Source organism: Eubalaena glacialis, chromosome 6, assembly GCF_028564815.1.
Source record: "Eubalaena glacialis isolate mEubGla1 chromosome 6, mEubGla1.1.hap2.+ XY, whole genome shotgun sequence".
Classification (NCBI taxonomy): Eukaryota; Metazoa; Chordata; class Mammalia; order Artiodactyla; family Balaenidae; genus Eubalaena; species Eubalaena glacialis.
The window spans coordinates 131646208-131668268 of NC_083721.1; the positions used below are offsets into that span (position 1 = coordinate 131646208).

General features: G+C 37.7%; 1 protein-coding gene across 2 annotated transcripts in view; it reads left to right on the forward strand.

Moving 5' to 3' along the window:
• The window catches only part of STAG1 (STAG1 cohesin complex component), a 430559-nt gene that overhangs the window by 99311 nt on the left and 309187 nt on the right, over positions 1-22061 (forward strand). For both annotated transcript variants that reach the window (XM_061194629.1, XM_061194628.1), the window contains exon 2: positions 21352-21462. In XM_061194629.1, the coding sequence (XP_061050612.1) occupies positions 21434-21462 (29 nt within the window). In that variant the 5' untranslated portion in view covers positions 21352-21433. The remainder of the gene's footprint in view (positions 1-21351; positions 21463-22061) is intronic.

Here is a 22061-nt window from a genome sequence, read left to right on the forward strand (position 1 = left end):
CAAAACCAACATAACTCAAAGAATGGGGAGTTTTCATTCTTGAAAGTGAAATTTAGCACAATGTCTAGCCTGCAGGCAGTACTTGGTAGGTACTTATTTAATGAATATTGGATGTTCTCAATAAAGAAAAAGGAAAAGCAAGTTGGTTACAGAGTGATACCAATTTATGGAAGACTGCCTATAAAAATGGAATAGATGGATGTATGACCAATGATGAATTCCAAGATTGCTAAAACTATATGAACAATGTTTAGGATGGCTTATGAAAAATATACTAAGTACAAACAAGACTTTTAAAGCTATGATTAAGAACAAAAATAAAGGCTAAGGGATGATAAAATGTTAAGTGAAAGATTGGTACTCATCATTTATTTATACCTTCTCCACCAAGGGAAACATTTTTAAAGCTGTAGAGAGTACCCAGAACAAAATGTACAGGTTTCTAAGACAAAGTTGGATGTGCTTAATAAAATGAGACTCAATTAAAAGGAGAAAAAGTGAATAAGAAGGCACCACATTATTTTATTTAAGTAAAATATCCATGAACTGAGATTCTCAAAATTTTACAAGTGTCCTGAAACCATCACTAGACATCTTGGTATATGATCCAAAAACCTGGCAGTGGACTTTATTTTCAAAGCAAGAGGGTTAGAGGCAGGAAGGGTAAGCTGATGTGTTCTGCCTTTTAAAGTTGTACTGGTGTAAAACTAAAACTGTACTAGTTTAAATAAGTTTAATATAATAAGTATGTTTTTATATTTAATACAACATATATTAGTAAAAGGAGTATAATTAGTACAGTATTTTTAGAGGGTAATTTGGCAGTAAAAGATTGCATGAATGTGTTAAAAATGTTGATTACAAGGAATCCGTCCTACAAATATGTTTGTCTGATTGAGGAAGAACACATGACAGCATTGTTTACAGCAGTCAAAAATTAGAGACAGGCTAAATTTAACCCAAGGAATGGGTTAAATATACTTATGACACAAGTATTAAGAGATGATATAGAATGTCCATAGTGCTTTTCCAAGTGAAAAATGTAAATTGCTTATGAATATGTAAAACATTTCATATTTGTGTTTCTTATTAAACTTGTGTAAGTTTGTATATAGGAATTAGGTATTATGAGTCTTCTGACTTTTTTCTTTTTCAAAATTGTTTTGGCTATTCTAGTTCCTTTTTGTTTCCATATTTATTTGAGAATTATCTCAATTTCTGGAAAAGATCCTGGTTGGATTTAAAAGAAGAGTTTTAATTTGCATATGTAGTTCACCCGCCAGATTCTATTATGCTGTCTCTTTGTGGTCAATCCTTTTTTCCCCCAACCTCTAACAGCCACTGATCTGTTCTTTGTCTCTGTGGTTTTCTAGAATTACCTCATAAGTAGAATTCTACAGTAAGTACATAGTTTGTGTACTTGAGACTCATCAATATTGTGGCATACATCAATAGTCCATTCCTTTTAATTGTTGAATAGTATTCCATTTTGTGGATATGCCAGTTGTATATTTATATAGTCATTCAATTAAGGACGGTTTTGGGGATGTTTCCAGTTTTTGGCAATTATGAATAAGGCTGCTATAAACATTTGAGTACATGTTTTTTGTAAGAACATAAGCTTCTTTGCACCTGGTAAATATCTAGGAGTGGCATTACTTAGTCATATGGTTAGTGTGTGGTTAACTTTTAAAAGGATTGCCAAAATGTGTTTCAAAGGGATTGTGCTATTTTTGTATTCCCTCCAGCTATGTATGAGGTTTCCAGTTGTTCTGACGCCTCACCAACACTTGAAATGGTCTTTTTACTTTTAGTCATTCTAATAAGTATGTAGCAGTATCTCATTGTGGTTCTAATTTCCATTTCCCTAATGGTAAAGAGCATCCATTGGATTTGTCACCCTTTTATCTTCTTTGGTGAAGTGTCTGTTCAAATCTTTCACCCATTAAAAAAAGAAAAAAGGACCTGTTTTCTTTATTATATTTGAGTTTTGAGAGGTCTTTAAATATTCTTCCTACAAGTTCTTTGTCAGATATGTGATTTGGAAGTATTTTCTCTCAGTGTATGACTTGTTTTTTCAGTCTCTTAACAGTGTCTTTTGCAGAGAAAAAAAAAGTCCAGTTAAATGTTTTTTGTTTGTGTTTTTATGGATAATGCTTTTGGTGTCATATTTAAGAACTCATTACCTAACCCAAGATGACAGAGATTTTCTTAGATTTGTTACCTTCCATTTTGTGATTATAGCCATCCTAATGAGTGCAAAATGGTATTATATTGTGATTTTCATTTGCATTTCTCTAATGATGTTGAGCCTCAACCCTTTTTATGTGCTTCTTGGCCAATAATATATCTTCTTTGGAGAAGTGTCTGAGTCCTTTGACCATATTTTTAATTGGAATATTTTGTCTTGTTAGATTGTAAGAAATTACAGTTGACCCTTGAACAACATGGGTTTTGAACTATGTGAGTCCACTTAAACACGGAAGTTTTTCAGTAAATATATACTACAGTACTACACAATCTACAGTTGATTGAATCTGTGGCTGCGGAACTGTGGATATGGAAGGCCATCTGTAAAGTTATACGTGGATTTTCAATGGTGTGGGGGGGTTGACGCTCCTAACCCCTGTGTTGTTCAAGGGTCAACTGTGTATCCTGGATACTAGATTCTTGTCATATATATGATATGCAGATATTATTTTCTCCTATTCCTTGGTTGCCTTTTGACTCCATTGATAATGTCGTTTGATGCAGAAAAGTTTTCAATTTTGATGAAGTCCAACTTTTTTTTCTTTTGTTGCCTGTGCTTTTGGTGTTATATCCAAGAAGTCATTGCCAAATCTAGTGTCATGAAGCTTTTGCCCTAGTTTTCCTGTAAAGAGTTTTATAGTTTTAGCTCTTACACTTAGGTGTTTGATCCATTTTCAGTTGATTTTTGTGTATGGTGTAAGGTCAGGGTTTAACTTCATTCTTTTATATGTGAATATCCACTTTTCCCAGCACCATTTTTTTGAAAAGACAGTCTTTCCCCTATTGCATGATCTTGGCTCCCTTGCCAAAATTCATTTGACCAAATACGTGAGGATTTATTTCTGGGCTCTCTATTCTTTTGGTCTGTATGTTTGTCTTTACGCTAGTATCACACTGTTTTGATTACTTTTACTTTGTGATAAATTTTGAACTCAGGAAGTATGAGACATCCAACTTTGGTCCTTTTTTTCAATATTGTTTAGGTTTTTAAGGGTTCTTTTCTTGAGATTCCATAAGAATTTCGGATGGAATTTTCTGTTTCTATAAAAAACTAATTGAGATTTTGATGATGATTGTATTGAGTCTGTAGATTGTTTTGGATAGTATTGACATCCTTATAATATTTGTTTTGGATAGTATTAATATCCTTATAATATTAAGTCTTCCCATCCATGAACAAATCTTTTACCTTGATTAAGTTTCTGTTTAAGTATTTCGTTTATTCTGATGCAATTGTAAATGTAACTTTTTTCTTCCTTTTTGGTTTCTTTATTGTCACTGTACAAAAATAGAGCCGATTTTTGTGTGTTGATTTTGTATCCTGTAACATTGTAAACTTATTCTTAAAAAAACCCACGATTTTTGTATGTTATGTTGTTATCTTGCACCTGCAACTTTTTTCTACTAGTATTTGGTTGTTGTTGATTCTTTGATATTTTTGAAAAATAAAGTATTATGTTGTCTATGAATAGTTTTATTTCTTTATCTATTTGGATGCAGTTTATGTCTCTTTATTGCCTAATTCTGCTTGAACCTACAGTAATTTGTTGAAAGCTGTGGTGAAAATGGACATTGTTGACTTCTTGATTTTAGGGGGGAAGCTTTTATTTTAGTCATTCAACATTGAGTGTAAAGTTACTTACGTGTTTTTCATGAATGCCCTTTATTACACTAAGAAAGTTCCCTTCTATTCGTAGTTTTTTGCATGTTTTTATCAGGAAAGAGCGTTTTGGCTCTTTGCTGTCCCTTGAGATTTTGTCAAATACTATTTGTCGTAATTTGACATGATTATTAAAAAGGAAGAAAGAACCATGTAATGTATTTTATTACATTGATTTTCTAATGTTGAACCACTGCCGTGGTATACATATTACGTTTAATATGTGATTGATCCTGTTTGCTAATAATATATATATATATTTGAGGATTTTTGCATTTATATTTATAGGGAAAATTGGTTTGTAGGTTTTTTTTTTCTTTTGATGTGGTGTCTTTGGCTTTTGTATAAAAGAAATGCCTTATAAATTGAGTTACAAAGTCATTCTTCCTCACATATTTTTAGGAAGACTTTGAGAAGGATCAGTGTTATTTCTTCTTTAAATTGCTTATAGAATTCACTAGTGAAGCCATCTGGTTCTGGACTTTTTTGTTGGGAGATTTTTGATAACTGATTCAATCTCTTTGCATATTATAGGTTCTGATTTTTTTATTTTTGCTTGAGCCATTTAATACAGGTTACGCAATTTATTGGCATGCAATTTTCTGTCCTATTCTTCCACAGTCTTTTTATTTCTGTAAGGTTGATAGTAATATTCCTGCTTTCATATATGATTGTAGTTATGTGCATTTTCTATCTGTTTTACTTACTGAGTCTATCTAAAAGTTTGTCAATACCGTTGATACATTAAAAAAGAAACAATTTTTGGTCTTACCAATTCTGTTTTTTCTCTAGTCTCTCTTGTTTATTTTTTCTTTTATTATTTCTTAAATTTTGCTGCCTTTACATTTAGTTTGCTCTTCTTTTCCCTATTAAGGTACAGAGTTAGGTTATTGAATTCATTAAAAAAATATTTTTTAACACCTTTATTGGAGTATAATTGCTTCACAGTGGTGTGTCAGCCTGTGCTCTACAAAAAAGTGAATCAGCTATACATATACATACATTCCCATATCTCCTCCCTCTTACATCTCCCTCCCACCCTCCCCATCCCCCCAGGTGGTAACAAAGCACTGAGCTGATCTCCTTGTGCTATGCGGTTGCTTCCCACTAGTTACCTGTTTTACATTTGGTAGTGTATATAAGTCCATGCCACTCTCTCACTTCATCCCAGCTTACCCTTCCCACTCCCAGTGTCCTCAAGTCCATTCTCTACGTCTGCGTCTTTATTCCTGTCCTGCCCCTAGGTTCTTCAGAACCTTTTTTTTTTTTAAGACTCCATATATATGTGTTAGCATATGGTATTTGTTTTTCTCTTTCTGACTTGATTCACTCTGTATGACAAACTCTAGGTCCATCCACCTCACAACAAATAACTCAATTTCGTTTCTTTATATGGCTGAGTAATATTTCATTGTATATATGTGCCACATCTTCTTTATCCATTCATCTGTCGATGGACACTTAGGTTGCTTCCATGTCCTGGCTATTGTAAATAGAGCTGCAGTGAACATTGTGGTACATGATTCTTTTTGAATTATAGTTTTCTCAGGGTAGGGTATATGCCCAGTAGTGGGATTGCTGGGTTGTATGGTCGTTCTGTTTTTAGTTTTCTAAGGACTCTCCATACTGTTCTCCATAGTGGCTGTATCAATTTACATTCCCACCAACAGTGCAAGAGGGTTCCTTTTTCTCCACACCGTCTCCAGCATTTATTGTTTGTAGATTTTTTGATGATGGCCATTCTGACTGGTGTGAGGTGATACCTCATTGTAGTTTTGAATTGCATTTCTCTACTGATTAATGATGTTGAGCATTCTTTCATGTGTTTGTTGGCAATCTGTATATCTTCTTTGGAGAAAGGTTTTCTGCCCATTTTTGGATTGGGTTGTTTGTTTTTTTTGATACTGAGCTGCTTGTAAATTTTGGGCATTAATCCTTTGTCAGTTGCTTCATTTGCAAATATTTACTCCCATTCTGAGGGTTGTCTTTTCATCTTGTTTATGGTTTCCTTTGCTGTGCAAAGGCTTTTAAGTTTCATTAGGTCCCATTTGTTTATTTTTGTTTTTATTTCCATTTCTCTAGGAGGTGGGTCAAAAAGGATCTTGCTGTGATTTATGTCATAGAGTGTTCTGCCTATGTTTTCCTCTAAGAGTTTAATAGTGTCTGGCCTTATATCCATTGGTCTTTAATCCATTTTGAGTTTATTTTTGTGTATGGTGTTAGGGAGTGTTCTAATTTCATTCTTTTACATGTAGCTGTCTGGTTTTCCCAGCACCACTTACTGAAGAGTCTGCTTTTTCTCCATTGTATATTCTTGCCTCCTTTATCAAAAATAAGTTGAGACCATATGTGCGTGGGTTTATCTCTGGGCTTTCTACCCTGTTCCATTGATCTATATTTCTGTTTTTGTGCCAGTACCATACTGTCTTGATTACTGTAGCTTTGTAGTATAGTCTGAAGTCTGGGAGCCTGATTCCTCCAGCTCCGTTTTTCTTTCTCAAGATTGCTTTGGCTGTTCAGGATCTTTTGTGTTTCCATACAACTTGTGAAATTTTTTGTTCTAGTTCTGTAAAAAATGCCAGTGGTAGTTTGATAGGGATTGCATTGAATCTGTAGATTGCTTTGGGTAGTATAGTCATTTTCACAATGTTGATTCTTCCAATCCAAGAACATGGTAAATCCCTCCATCTGTTTGTATCATCTTTAATTCTTTCATCAGTGTCTTATAGTTTTGTGCATACAGGTCTTTTGTCTCCTTAGGTAGGTTTATTCCTAGGTATTTTTTTTTGTTTGTTTCAATGGTAAATGGGATTGTTTCCTTAATTTCTCTTTCAGATTTTTCATCAGTGTATAGGAATGGAAGAGATTTCTGTACATTAATTTTGTATCCTGCTACTTTACCAAATTCATTGATCCGCTCTAGTAGTTTTCTGGTAGCATCTTTAGGATTCTCTATGTATAGTATCATGTCATCTGCAAACAGTGACAGCTTTACTTCTTGTTTTCTGATTTGGATTCCTTTTATTTCTTTTTCTTCTCTGATTGCTGTGGCTTAAACTTCCAAAACAATGTTGAATAATAGTGGTGAGAGTGGGCAACCTTGTCTTGTTCCTGATCTTAGAGGAAATGGTTTCAGTTTTTCACCATTGAGAACGATGTTGGCTGTGGGTTTGTCATATATGGCCTTTATTATGTTAAGGTAAGTTCCCTTTGTGCCTACTTTCTGGAGAGTTTTTATCATAAATGGGTGTTGAATTTTGTCAGAAGCTTTTTCTGCATCTATTGAGATAATCATATGGTTTTTATTCTTCATTTTTTAAATATGGTGTATCACGTTGATTGATTTGCGTATATTGAAGAACCCTTGCATTCCTGGGATAAACCCCACTTGATCATGGTGTATGATCCTTTTAATGTGCTGTTGGAATCTGTTTGCTAGTGTTTTGTTGAGGATTTTTGCATCTATGTTTATCAGTGATATTGGCCTGTAGTTTTTTTTTTTTTTTTTTTTTCTTTTTTGGCTGTGTTGGGTCTTCGTTTCTGCGCAAGGGCTTTCTCTAGTTGCGGCAAGCGCGGGCCTCTCACTATCGCGGCCTCTCTTGTTGCGGAGCACAAGCTCCAGACGCGCAGGCTCAGTAATTGTGGCTCACGGGCCCAGTTGCTCCGCGGCATTTGGGATCTTCCCAGACCAGGGCTCGAACCCGTGTCCCCTGCATTGGCAGGCAGATTCTCAACCACTGCGCCACCAGGGAAGCCCTGGCCTGTAGTTTTTTTGTGTGTGATATCTTTATCTGGTTTTGATATCAGGGTGAGGGTGGCCTCGTAGAATGAGTTTAGGAGTGTTCCTGCCTCTACTGTATTTTGGAAGAGTTTGAGAAGGATAGATGCTAGCTCTTCTCTAAATGTTTGATAGAATTTGCCTGTGAAGCCATCTGGTCTCGGGCTTTTGTTTGTTGGAAGATTTTTAATCACAATATCAGTTTCAGTGCTTGTGATTGGTCTGTTTATATTTTCTATTTCTTCCTGGTTCCGTCTCGGAAGGTTTGCTTTTCTAAGAACGTGTTCATTTCTTCCAGGTTGTCCATTTTATTGGCATATAGTAGCTTGTAGTAATCTCTCATGATCCTTTGTATTTCAGCAGTATCAATAGTTGCTTCTCCTTTTTCATTTCTAATTCTGTTGATTTGAGTTTTCTCCCTTTTTTTCTTTAAATTTTTTAAAATTTTTGTTTATTTATTTTTGGCTGTGTTGGGTCTTCGTTTCTGTGCAAGGGCTTTCTCTAATTGCGGCAAGTGGGGGCCACTCTTCATCGCGGTGCGCGGGCCTCTCACTATCGTGGCCTCTCTTGTTGCGGAGCACAGGCTCCAGACGCACAGGCTCAGTAGTTGTGGCTCACGGGCCTAGTTGCTCCACGGCATGTGGGATCTTCCCAGACCAGGGCTCGAACCCGTGTCCCCTGCATTGGCAGGCAGATTCTCAACCACTGCGCTACCAGGGAAGCCATCCCTTTTTTTCTTGATGAGTCTGGCTAGTAGTTTATCAATTTTGTTTATCTTCTCAAAGAACCAGCTTTTAGTTTTATTGATCTTTACTATTGTTTCCTTCATTTCTTTTTCATTTATTTCTCATCTGATCTTTATGATTTCTTTTGCTAACTTTGGGGTTTTTTTGTTCTTGTTTGTCTAGTTGCATTAGGTGTAAGGTTAAGTTGTTTATTTGAGATGTTTCTTGTTTCTTAAGGTATGGTTGTATTGCTATAAACTTCCCTCTTAGAATTGCTTTTGCTGCATCCCATAGGTTTTGGGTGGTTGTGTTTTCATTGTCATTTGTTTCTAAGTATGTTCTGATTTCCTCTTTGATTTTTTTAGTGATCTCTTGGTTATTAAGTAGTGTATTGTTTAGTCTCCACGTGTTTGTATTTTTTACTGATTTTTTCCTGTAACTGATATCTAGTCTGATTGCATTGTGGTCAGAATAGATACTTGATACGATTTCAGTTTTCTTAATTTACCAAGGCTTGATTTGTGACCCAAGATATGATCTATTCTGGAGAATGTTCAATGCACACTTGAGAAGAAAGTGTATTCCATTGTTTTTGGATGGAATGTCCTATAAATATCAGTTAAGTCCATCTTGTTTAATGTATCATTTAAAGCTTGTGTTTCCTTATTTATTTTCATTTTGGATGATCTGTCCATGGGTGAAAGTGGGGTGTTAAAATCCCCTACTATGATTGTGTTACTGTCGATTTCTCCTTCTATGGCTGTTAGCATTTGCCTTATGGACTAAGGTGCTCCTGTGTTCGGTGCATAAATATTTACAATTGTTACATCTTCTTGGATTGATCCCTTCATCATTATGTAGTGTTCTTCTTTATCTCTTGTATTAGTCTTTATTTTAAAGTCCATTTTGTCTGATATCAGAATTGTTACTCCAGCTTTCTTTTGATTTCCATTTGCATGGAATATCTTTTTCCATCCCCTCACTTTCAGTCTGTATGTGTCCCTAGGGCTGAAGTGGGTCTCTTGTAGACAGCATATATATGGGTCTTGTTTTTGTATCCATTCAGCCAGTCTTTGTCTTTTGGTGGGAGCATTTAATCCATTTATATTTAAGGTAATTATTGATATGTATGTTCCTATGACCATTTTCTTAATTGTTTTGGGTTTGTTACTGTAGGTCTTTTCCTTCTCTTACGTTTCCTGCCTAGAGAAGTTCCTTTATCATTTGTTGTAAAGCTGGTTTGGTGGTGCTGAATTCTCTTAGCTTTTGCTTGTCTATAAAGGTTTTTTTTTTTAACATCTTTATTGGAGTATAATTGTTGTACAGTGGCATGTTAGTTTCTGCTTTATAACAAAGTGAATCAGTCATACATATACACATGTTCCCATATCTCCTCTTTCTTGCATCTCCCTCCCTCCCACCCTCCCTATCCCACCCCTCTAGGTGGTCACAAACCACTGAGCTGATCTCCCTGTGCTATGCGGCCGCTTCCCACTAGCTATCTATTTTACGTTTGGTAGTGTATATATGTCCACACCACGCTCCCACTCCATCACAGCTTACCCCTCCCTCTCCCCATATCCTCAAGTGCATTCTCTAGTAGGTCTGTGTCTTTATTCCCGTCTTACCCCTAGGTTCTTCATGACCCTTTTATACTGTATGTTAACACATGTATATGGAATCTAAGGAAAAAAAAAGGGTCATATAAAGGTTTTAATTTCTCAGTCGAATCTGAATGAGATCCTTGCTGGGTACAGTAATCTTAGTTGTAGGTTTTTCCGTTTCATCCCTTTAAATATGTCCTGCCACTCCCTTCTGGCTTGCAGAGTTTCTGCTGAAAGATCAACTGTTAACCTTATGCGGATTCCCTTATATGTTATTTGTTGTTTTTCCTTTGCTGCTTTTAATATTTTTTCTTTGTATTTAATTTTTGATAGTTTGATTAATATGTGTCTTGGCATTGTTCTCCTTGGATTTATCCTGTATGGGGATCTCTGCGCTTCCTGGACTTCAGTATTTCTTTTCCCATATTAGGGAAGTTTTCAACTATAATCTCTTCAAATATTTTCTCAGATCCTTTGTTTTTCTCTCCTTCTGGGATCCCTATAATTCGAATGTTGGTGCATTTAAAGTTGTCCCAGAGGTCTCTGAGACTGTCCTCAGTTCTTTTCGTTATTTATTCTGCTCTGCAGTAGTTATTTCCACTATTTTATCTTCCAGGTTACTTAGCCATTTTTTTGCCTCAGTTATTTTGCTATTGATTCCTTCCAGAGAATTTTTAATTTCATTTATTCTGTTGTTCGTCACTGTTTGTTTGCTCTTTAGTTCTTTTAGGTCCTTTTTAAATGTTTCTTGTGTTTTTCCATTCTCTTTCCAAGATTTTAGGTCTTTACTATCACTACTCTGAATTCTTTTTCAGGTAGACTGTTTATTTCCTCTTCATTTGGTCTGGTGGGTTTTTACCTTGCTCCTTCATCTGCGTGTGTTTCTCTGTCTTCTCATTTTGCTTAACTTACTGTGTTTGGGGTCTCCTTTTCGCAGGCTGCAGGTTCGTAGTTCCCATTGTTTTTGGTGTCTGCCCCCAGTGGCTAAGGTTGGTTCAGTGGGTCGTGTATGCATCCTGGTGGAGGGGAGTGGTGCCTGTGTTCTGGTGGATGAGGCTGCATCTTGTCTTTCTGGTGGGCAGGTCCGTGTCCGGTGGTGTGTTTTGGGGTGTCTGTGACCTTATTATTATTTTAGGCAGCCTCTCTGTTAATGGGTGGGGTTGTGTTCCTGTCTTGCTAGTTGTTTGGCCTAAGGTGTCCAGCACTGTAGGTTGCTGGTCATTTAGTGGAGCTGGGTCTTAGCATTGAGAATGAGATGTCTGGGAGAGCTTTCGCTATTTGATATTACATGGAGGTGGGAGGTCTCTGGTGGACCAATGTCCTGAACTCGGCTCTCCCACCTCAGAGGCACAGGCCTGACACCCGGCCGGAGCACTAAGACCCTGTCAGTCACACAGCTCAGAAGGAAAGGGAAAAAAAAAGAAAAAAGGAAAGAAAAAAATAAAGTTTTTGAAAAAAAAATAATTATTGAAAATAAAAAAATTAAAAAATGACAAAAAAAATGAGGAAGAGAGTAACCAAACCAAAAAACAAATCCACAAATGATAACAAGCTCTAAAAACTATACAAAAAAAAAAAAGAAAACAGAAAAAAAAAGGCACAGACAGAACTGTAGGACAAATGGTAAAAGCAGAGCTGTGCGGACAAAATCACACACAGAAGCATACACATACAAATGCACAAAAGGAGAAAAAGGAAAGAAATATATATATCGTTGCTCTCAAAGTCCACTGCCTCAGTTTTGGGATGATTTGTTGTCTATTCAGGTATTCCACAGATGCAGGGTACATCTAGTTGGTTGTGGAGATTTAATCCGCTGCTATGGGAGATTTCCGTTTCTCTTCTTTGTCCGCACAGGTCCTGGGATTCAGCTTTGGATTTGTCCCCACCTGTGTGTGTTGGTTGCCTGAGGGCGTCTGTTCTTTGCTCAGACAGGATGGGGTTAAAGTAGCAGCTCACAGGGGACTCTGGCTCACTCAGGCCGGGGGAGGGAGGGGTACAGAATGTGGGGCAAGCCTGCGGCACCAGAGGCCGGCATGACGTTGCAACACCCTGAGGTGCACCATGTGTTCACCCCGGGAAATTTTCCCTGGATCACAGAACCCTGGCAGTGGTGTGCTGCAGAGGTTCCCGGGCGGGGGTGTGGGTAGTGACCTGCACTTGCACACAGGATTCTTGGTGGCAGTGGCTGCAGCACTAGCAGTTCATGCCCGTCTCTGGGGTGCGAGCTGATAGCCGCAGTTCGCACCCATCTCTGGAGCTCGCTTAGGTGGTGCTCTACCTTATGTGGGTACACAGAGCAGGAATCGCCTCTCCTCGCGTACCCCAAAACAATGGTCTCTTGCCTCTTCGGCAGGTCCAGACTTTTTCCCGCACTCCCTCCTGGCCAACTGTGGCGCACTAGCCCCCTTCAGGCTGTGTTCTCGCAGCCAACTCCAGTCCTTTCCTTGGAAGCAAAGCTGTACAGACAAAATCTCACACAGAAACATACACATACACACTCACAAAAAGAGGAAAAGGGAAAACATAATATATCTTGCTCCCAAAGTCCACCTTCTCAATTTGGGATGATTCGTTGTCTATTCAGGTATTCCACAGATGCAGGTACATCAAGTTGTTCGTGGAGCTTTAATCCGCTGCTTCTGAGGCTGCTGGGAGAAATTTCCCTTTCTCTTCTTTGTTTGCACAGCTCCCAGGTTTCAGCTTTGGATTTGGACCCGCCTCTGAGTGTAGGTCGCCTGAGGGCGTCTGTTCTTCGCTCACACAGGACGGGGTTAAAGGAGCAGCTGCTTCCGGAGCTCTGGCTCACTCAGGCGGGGGGAGGGAGGGGTACGGATGCGGGACGAGCCTGCGGCGGCAGAGGCCGGCGTGACGTTGCAACAGCCTGAGGCGCGCCGTGCGTTCTCCCGGGGAAGTTGTCCCTGGATCACGGGACCCTGGCAGTGGCAAGCTACACAGACTCCCGGGAGGGGTGGTGTGGATAGTGACCTGTGCTTGCACACAGGCTTCTTGGTGGCAGCAGCAGCAGCCTTAGCGTTTCATGCCCGTCTCTGGGGTCCGCGCTGATAGCCGCGGTTCGTGCCTGTCTCTGGAGCTCGTTTAGGCGGCGCTCTGAATCCCCTCTCCTTGCGCACCGCGAAACAAAGAGGCAAGAAAAAGTCTCTTGCCTCTTCGGCAGCTGCAGACTTTTTCCCGGACTCCCTCCCGGCTAGCTGTGGTGCGCTAATCCCTTCAGGCTGTGTTCATGACATCAACCCCAGTCCTCTCCCTGCAATCCGACCGAAGTCCGAGCCTCAGCTTCCAGCTCCCGCCCGCCCCGGCGGGTGGCAGACAAGCCTCTCGGGCTGGTGAGTGCTGGTCGGCACCGCTCCTCTGTGCGGGAATCTCTCCGCTTTGCTCTCCGCACCCCTGTGGCTGCGCTCTCCTCCGTGGCTCCCCCCTCTGCCCCCCGCAGTCTCCGCCCGCGAAGGGGCTTCCTAGTTTGTGGAAACGTTTCCTCCTTCACAGCTCCCTCCCACTGGTGCAGGTCCCGTCCCTATTCTTTTGTCTCTGTTGTTTCTTTTTACTTTTGCCCTACCCAGGTACGTAGGGTCTCATTGCAGTGACTTTTCTCTTGTTGCGGAGCATGGGCTCTAGGCCCGCGGGCTTCAGTAGTTGTGGCACGTGGGCTCAGTAGTTGTGGCTCGCGGGATCTAGAGCGCAAGCTCAGTAGTTGTGGCGCACGGGCTTAGTTGCTCCGTGGCATGTGGGATCTTCCTGGGCCAGGGCTTGAACCCATGCCCCTGCATTGGCAGGCGAATTCTTAACCACTGCACCACCAGGGAAGTCCCTGGATCATTTTAAAACATTCCATTGTGCCAGTCTATCTCTTAATTGATTAGTTTAATACATTTATGTTTAAGGAGATTGTTGATAAGGAAGGACATTTGCTATTTTGCTATTTTTCTTCTACTTGTTTTATATCTTTTTTGTTGCTCAGTTCCTCCATCACTGCCTTCGTTTGTGTTTGATTTTTTTCTGGTGTACGATTTTCATGTTTTAAATATTTTAAATTATTTTCTTAGTAATCATCCTGGTGATCAGAATTAATATCTCACGTTTATACCAATTTAGTTTGAAATGATAGTAACTTGGTTTCCTATTCATATATTCAGGCATACCTCAAATGCATTGCGGGTTTGGTTCTAGACCACCGCAGTAAAGCAGACATCACAGTAAAGTGAGTCACTTGAGTTACTGTAGTCTGTTAAGTATTCGTTAGCATTATGTCTTTAAAAGCTATGTACATACCTTTATGTACATACATAAAAAACACTTTATTGCTAAAACATGCTAACCATTATCTGAGCCTTCATCAACTTGTAGTCTTTTTGCTGGAGGAGGGTCATGCCTCAGTGTTGATGGCTGCTGCATGTTGGTGGTTGCTGAAGGCTGGAGTGACTGTGACAATTTCTTAAAATAAGACAACAGTGAAGTTTGCCACGTTGGTGGACTCTTCATTCATGAATGAATTTCCTGTAGCATACAGTGCTGTTTGAGATCATTTTACCCATAATAGAACTTTTTTCAAAATTGGAGTCAGTCCTCTTAAACCCTACTACTGCTTTATCAGTTAGGTTTGCATAATATTCTAAACTGTTTGTTGTCATTTCAGCAGTCTTGTCAGCATCTTCACCAGGAGTAGATTCCATCTCAAGAAACTACTCTCTTTGCTCATACATACGAAGCAATTCTCATTTGTAAAAGATTTTTTTTTTTAGCAAAGAAAAGTAACTTTATTCTTTTTAATCAGTTATCAGTTTTATACACATCAGTGTATACATGTCAATCCCAATCATTTGTAAAAGTTTTTATCATGAGAATTGTAGTAATGCTGTCACATATTCAGACTGCACTTTTAATTCTAGTTCATTGCTATTTCACTACACCCACAGTTCTTTCCCCCACTGAAGACTTGAACCCCTCAAAGTCATCCATGCGGGTTGGAATCAACTTCTTGCAAACTCCTGTTTATGTTCATGTTTTGACCTCTTTCCATGAATCACAAACGTCACTAATGGCATCTAGAATGCTGAATCTTTTCCATGTTTTCAACTGACCTTGTTCAGGTTCATCAGAGGAATCACTATCTATGGCAGCTACAGCCTTATGAAATGTATTTCTTAACTAATGAAAGTTGAACAGTGAAATGACTCCTTGTGGTCTGCAGGATGGATGCTGTGTCAGGAGGTGTGAAAACAACGTAACTCTCACTGTGCATTGTTAGCAGAGCTCTTGGGTGATCAGGTGCATTGTCAATGAGCAGTAATATTTTGAAAGGAATCTTCTTTTCTGAGCAGTACATCTCAAGAGTAAGCTTAAAATATTCACTAAACCATGTTGTAAACTAATGTGCTGTCATCCAGTCTTTGTTTTTCCATTTCTAGAGCTCAGGCAGAATAGATATAGTGTAATTCTTAAGGGTCCTAGGATTTTTGGAATAATAAATGAGCACTGGCTTCAGTTTAAAGTCACTAGCTACCTTAGACCCTATAAAGAAAGTATGCTTGTTTTTTGAAGCTTTGAAGCCAGACACTGACTTCTCCTCTCTACCTATGAAAGTCCTAGATGGCATCTTCTTCCAAAATAATGCTGTTTTGTGTACATTGAAAATCTTTTGTTTAGTGTAGGCACCTTAATTACTTATTTTAGCTATATCTTCTGCATAATTTGCTTCAGTTTTTACATCACCATTTGCTGCTTTACGCTGCACTTTTATGTTATGGAGACAGCTTCTTTCCTTAAGCCTCATGAACTAGCCTCTGCTAGTTTCATACTTTTTTTCTGCAGCTTCCTCACTTGTCTTAGCCTTTGTAGGGTCTTGCTCTGGATTAGACTTGGACTTAAGGGAATGTTGTAACTGATTTGATCTTCTATCTAGATTCCTAAGACTTTCTCATATCAGCAATAGGCTGTTTTGCTTTCTTATCATTCACATGTTCATTGGAGTAGCATTCTCAATTTTCTTTAAGAACTTTTTCTTTTCAGTTACAAGTTGGCGAACTGCTTAGTGCAGGAGGTCTTGCTTTTTATGTCTCAGCTTTTGACATGCCTTCTTCGCTAAGCTTAATCATGTCTAGTTTTTGATTGAAAGTGAGAGACATACAATTCTTCCTTTGACTTGAACACGTAGCAGCCATTGTGGGTTTATTAATAGGCCTAATTTCAATATTGTTATGTATCCAGGAATAGGGAGGGCCACGGAGAGGGAGAGAGACAGAGGAATGGCCGATCAGTGGAGCAGTCATAACACACACAACATTTATCAGTTATGTTTGCTGGCTTATGTGGGTGTCATTCTTGGCACCCTAAAACAATTATGATAGTAACATTGCTGATCACAGATTACCATAGGACACATAATAATAATAATGAAAAGTTTGAAATATTGGGAGAATTACCAAAATGTGACAAAGAGACATGAAATGAGCAAGTGCTATTGGAAGAATGACAGTGATAGACTAGCAGGGTTGCCACAAAACCTTAAATTTGTAAAAAATGCAATATCTTTGAAGCTCATAACGCAAAGTGCAATAGGATGAGGTATACCTGTAATAACTTGTAAAATTTTGCTCCCATCCCCATCCCTCACTTATATTATTGTTATAAATTACATCTTTTGATTCAAAGAAATGGAAAGATGTCCCATACTCTTGGATTGGAAGAATTAATATTGTTAAAATGCCCATACATTTTGGACAAAGAAATCTACAGATTTAATGCAGTTTGTATCAAAATATCCATGACATTTTTCATAGAACTAGAACAAATAGTCCTGAAATTTATATGGAACTGCAAAAGACCCAGAATTGCCAAAGCAATCCTGAGGAAAAAGAACAAAGCGTAACCCTTCCAGACTTCAGACTATACTACAAAGCTACAATATCTTATAATAACGTATAATGGAAAATAATCTGAAAAAATGGTATAACTGAATCACTTTGCTGTACACCTGAAACAAACACAATATTGTAAATCAACTATACTTCAATTAAAAACTAAACTATATCTTTATACATTGTGTATTCATTAACATAGGTATATAAATACTATTTTATTATTTTTCTTTTAAATCATAAAGGAAACAAATACAGGAATTACAAACCAAAAATAAAATAATACTGGCTTCTATATTTACCTGTGTAGTTAATTTTTCCAATGTTCTCCTTTTTTTCTGTGGCTTCAAGTTATTGTTTATTCTTTATTTCTGCATGAAGGAGTTCCTTTAGCGTTTCTCGTAGGGCAGGGCAGGTCTAGCAACAAACTTCCTCAGTTTTTATTTTTCTAGGAATGTTTTCATTTCTCTGCCATTTTTGAGTGATAATCTGCTGGGTATAGAATTCTTGTTTGACAGTTTTCTTTCAGCATTTTAGATATGTCATCCTACTGTCTTCTGGCTTCCATGATATTTAATGAGAAATTGGCTGTTAGTCTTACTGTGGATTCTGTGGATTACTTGTATATGATGAGGTGGATTTTTTTTTTTGTTGTTCTTCCTTCAAGATTCTTTCATCTCTGGCTTTTACAGTTTGACTATACAGTTGACTTTTGAATCACACAGGTTTGAACTGCACCTGTCCACTCTTACACAGGTGTTTTTCAAAAAAACTAAAATACTACACAGTCTGTGGTTAGTTGAGCGGTGATGTGGAACCACGAATACGGAGGGCTGACTATAAAGTTATATGCGGATTTTTGACTGTGCAGGGAGTCAGTGCCCCTAACCCTGGTGTTGTTCAAGGGTAAACTGTAGTTTGTATCTGTGTGACTCTTTAAAATTTTTTTTTAAATTTTTGTACAATTTTTAAAGATCACCTTCCATTTACAGTATTACAAAATGTTAGCTATATTCCTCATGTTGTATGATACATCCTTGAGCCTATCTTACACCCAGCAGTTTGTACCTCCCACTCCCCCACCTCTATATTACTGACCCAAACCCCACCCCCATCCTCCCCACCCCTGCCCACTGGTAACCACTAGCTTGTTCTCTATATCTCTGTGTGTGACTCACTTTTGAGTTTCTCCTACTTGGAATTCATTTACCTTCTTGATTGTGTAGATTTCTGTATTTAATTTTAAATTGCTAAGTTTTCTGCTGTTGTGTCTTCAGATACTCTTTCTACCCCTTTCTGTTGATATACTTTTGGAAGTCTGTCTTCTCTGGAAGTCTGACTTCAATATCTGGGCTTACATGGAGATGATGTGTTTGGAATTCTTTTTTTGTTGTTGTTAATGGGTCATATTTTCACATTTCTTTGTATGCTTTTGATTTTTTTTTGTTTTTTAAAAACTGAACATTTTGAATATTAGTTTTGTAACACTAGATTCTCCTCTCCTCCCCATGCTTTACTGTTGTTGTCTTTTCAAGGGCTGCAGTCATTTCTTTATTTACTTTTTTCTAAACTATTTTTGCAAGGACTGTATTCCTTGTCATGTGTGGTTACTGAAATTTTGTTGTCTGGGTGTTTAGCAGTGATCTTCCAGATTTCCTTAGTTAATGCGAATTGGAAAAATGTAATTTCTTGTTTTTTGCAGATTGTTAGCTGAGGTACTTCTTCAGAGGTTAGGCAGGCTACCTACAGCTTTGCCTTAGTATTCACCTTGTGCTTGCACAGAGAGCAAAGATCAGCTAGAGTTGCAAGCCTGTGCTCCTCAGGTCTTCTCTAAGAATTCATTCCGCCCTGGGCATTCAAGTAGCAGTCTACATTTCCTGGTATGTGCGATATCCCTTTAAAGTACTTATTCCTCAAATATCTTACTCCTCTGCCTTTTTATTTTGAGGCTTTTTAGATTGTTTGATATTTATGTAATCCACTGTCTTGCCCCTGGCAGCTACTTTTATTCTATGTCTTTAAATCCTTTTGAAAGGTGATACTCTTTCAAAAAAAAGGGAAGCCCTTCAGAACACTCTGCCAGTTTTTGAGAATGGGTCCATGGTGTTCTCTTTGGCATCAGCAAGCCGTACTAGTAACTCTGTCTGCTGTCCCTGTGGGCACCATAGAGTTGGGGGAGGGGAGATGGCATACAGGTAAGCAAAAATACTACTGTGCTCTCTTATCAAATAAAAGAGACTGTTAGGCACTTCTCTCTTTGTCATAAGTTTTTACTAGATTACAGATGTCCATAAAAGATGTCTTGTCATTTTTTTTTTTTTGCCAAGTTAAGAGTTGCTTCATTGGAGGGCCTAATTCTTGAGGTTTCTTACTCCTCCATTTTCCATGGCATCATTTCTTTTTTTCATTTTTGAAAGATTGATAATTCAATGTTCATGTTTTTTTCCTCTCCACTCTTCAAACAGTTTTATTCCATTGTCTTTCACCTTACATAGTTTCTACCAAAAAGTCTGATAAAATTTTTTGTTTTTCTGTGTGTGAGGAATTATGTTTTTTTAGCTTCCTTTTGAATTTTCTTTCATTTTTAGCAATATTATATTTTAGAGTATTCTTCTTGGGAATTCTCTGATCTTCCATCTGTGTTTTAATGTCTTAAATTATTTTTGGAAAGTTCTCCTCCATTATATCTTCAAATAATTTATTTTGCTTTGATCTTTCTCTCTCCTTCTGGAATTCTAGTTATACCTATGTTATTCTATTAGGTATTGTGTTATGGCCTGTCTTGGATGCTCTCTTTTGTCCTACTTCTTCTGCTACTTTTTTTTTTTTTTAATAAATTTTATTTTTTAGAGAATTTTTACATTCACAGTAGAATTGAACAGAAGGTAGAGAGAGTCCCCCTATAACCCCTGTTCCTACATACATATAGTCTCTCCCACTATTAACATCCCACATTACAGTGGTATGTCTGTTACAATCAATGAACCTATGTTGACATGTCATTATCACCCAGTGTCTGTAATTTACATTAGGGTTCACTCTTTGTGTTATATATTCTATGGGTTTTGATAAATGTACAGTTAGATGTACCCACCATTCTTGTATCATACAAAATATCTTCTCTGCCCTAAAAATCTTCTGTGCCCACTTAGTCATCTCTCCTACCCCATAACTTCTGGCAATCACTGATATTTTTACTGTCTCCATATTTTGCCTTTTCCAGAATGCCATATTGTTCAAATCATATGGTATGTAGTGGTTTCAGATTGGCTTCTTTCAGTTAGTAATATGCATTTGAGCTTTCTCTGTGTGTTTTCCTGGCTTGATAGCTTATTGCTTTTAAGTGTTAAATAGTATTCCATTGTCTGCATGTATCACAGTTTATTTATCTATTCACCTATTAAAGGACACCTTTCTTTCCTGTTTTGGCAATTTTGAATAAAACCGCTGTAAACATCTTTGTGCAGGCTTTTATGTAGACATAAATTTTCAATTCATTTGGGTAAATACCAAGGAGTGTGCTTGTTGGTAGTACTGGTTGATTGTAGTCTGTATATTCTGGCATATTCATTTTATTCTAAAGTAATTTTCAAAAGACCTAAATAGACATTTTTCTGAAGAAGGTATATAAATGACCAAAAGCTACATGAAAAGGTATTCAACATCACTAGTCTTCAGGGAAATGAAAATCAGAGCCATGATGTATCACTTCACACCTCTGTTAGGATGGCTTTTATCAAAAAGATAAGAGATATATTCTGGTTGAGGATGTGGACAAAACGGAACCCCTTCACTGTTTGTGCAAATGTAAACTGGTAAAGCCTCTGGAAAACAGTATGGAGGTTCCTCAGATAATTAAAAACTACCATATTACACAGCAATCCCACTTCTGGGTATATATCAAAAGAAATGAAATCGTTATCCCAAAGAGATAGATGCACTCCCATGCTCATAGCACCATTATTCACCATAACCAAAATATGGAAACAACCTTATGTGACCATGGACATATGAATAAAGAAAACCTGGTGTGTGTATGTGTGTGGAATCACTTATACGTGGAATCTTGAAGCGGGAGTGGGGAATTCATAGAAAAGTGGTTGACAGGGGCCAAGTGATAGGGGAAATAGGGAGAGGTTGGTGAAACGGTACAAACTTTGTTATAAATGAATATGGTCTGAGGATCTAATGTATAATATAGTGACTATAGTTGATAACACTGTTTTGTATAATTGAAATTTGCTAAGAGAGTAGAACTTATTGAATGTTGGGACCAAAAAAAAAGGAAAAGTAAATATGTGAGGTGGTGGATTTGTTAATTAACTCAATGGGGGAAGCCCTTCACAATGTATCCATATATCAAATCATCCCGCTGTAAGTATCTAACAGTTTTATTTGTCAGCTGTACCTCAGTAAAGCTAGAAAAAATAATTTTTCTTTTTTTTTTTTTAATTAACAGGATTACCTTTGAGGTTATTTTGAAAGTTTTGAATTGTACAGCACTTGATTCTTTGCTCCATTGTGGAAAGATCTTTACAGCAATGATTACTTCAGAGTTACCAGTGTTACAGTAAGTATTATAGCTTTCTTTTTATTTTTTTTAAATGCATATAACACTTTTCTGTATCAAAATGCTCTCATTAATAAGACACATCAAATATGTTCTCTGATAGTTGGGCAATATGTTTGAAGTAAAAGAACTATTAGAGGGTGTAATTACTATATCCATCTATAGCCCTTGCATCATAATGTCAGCATGTTCTGTGTTACTGAACAAAAAATATGTTACACTGTCTTATATTAGGAGTCAGCAAACTATGAACATGGGCCAATCTGGCATGCTGACTGTTTTTGTGAATAAAATGTTATTGGAATAGAGTCACACTGATTCCTTTGCAGACTGTTTATGACTATAAGTTGTAATAGAGAGTGAATTAACCTGCAGAGCATAAATATTTTGTTTGGCTATTTACAGAGAAAGTTTGTAGACCTCTATCCTGTATCACACTGTGTGTCTAACCCTCTCACCCCCATGCCAGAGCTTCTTTTCCCTGAGATTGAGATTGTGATTGGTGAGTCCTTCTTGGCATTTCTGGTGGCGTCTCATTATTAGATTTTGTTAGGGTTGTAGGACAGATCTAGAATTTGATCTAATTATGAATTCTCTGG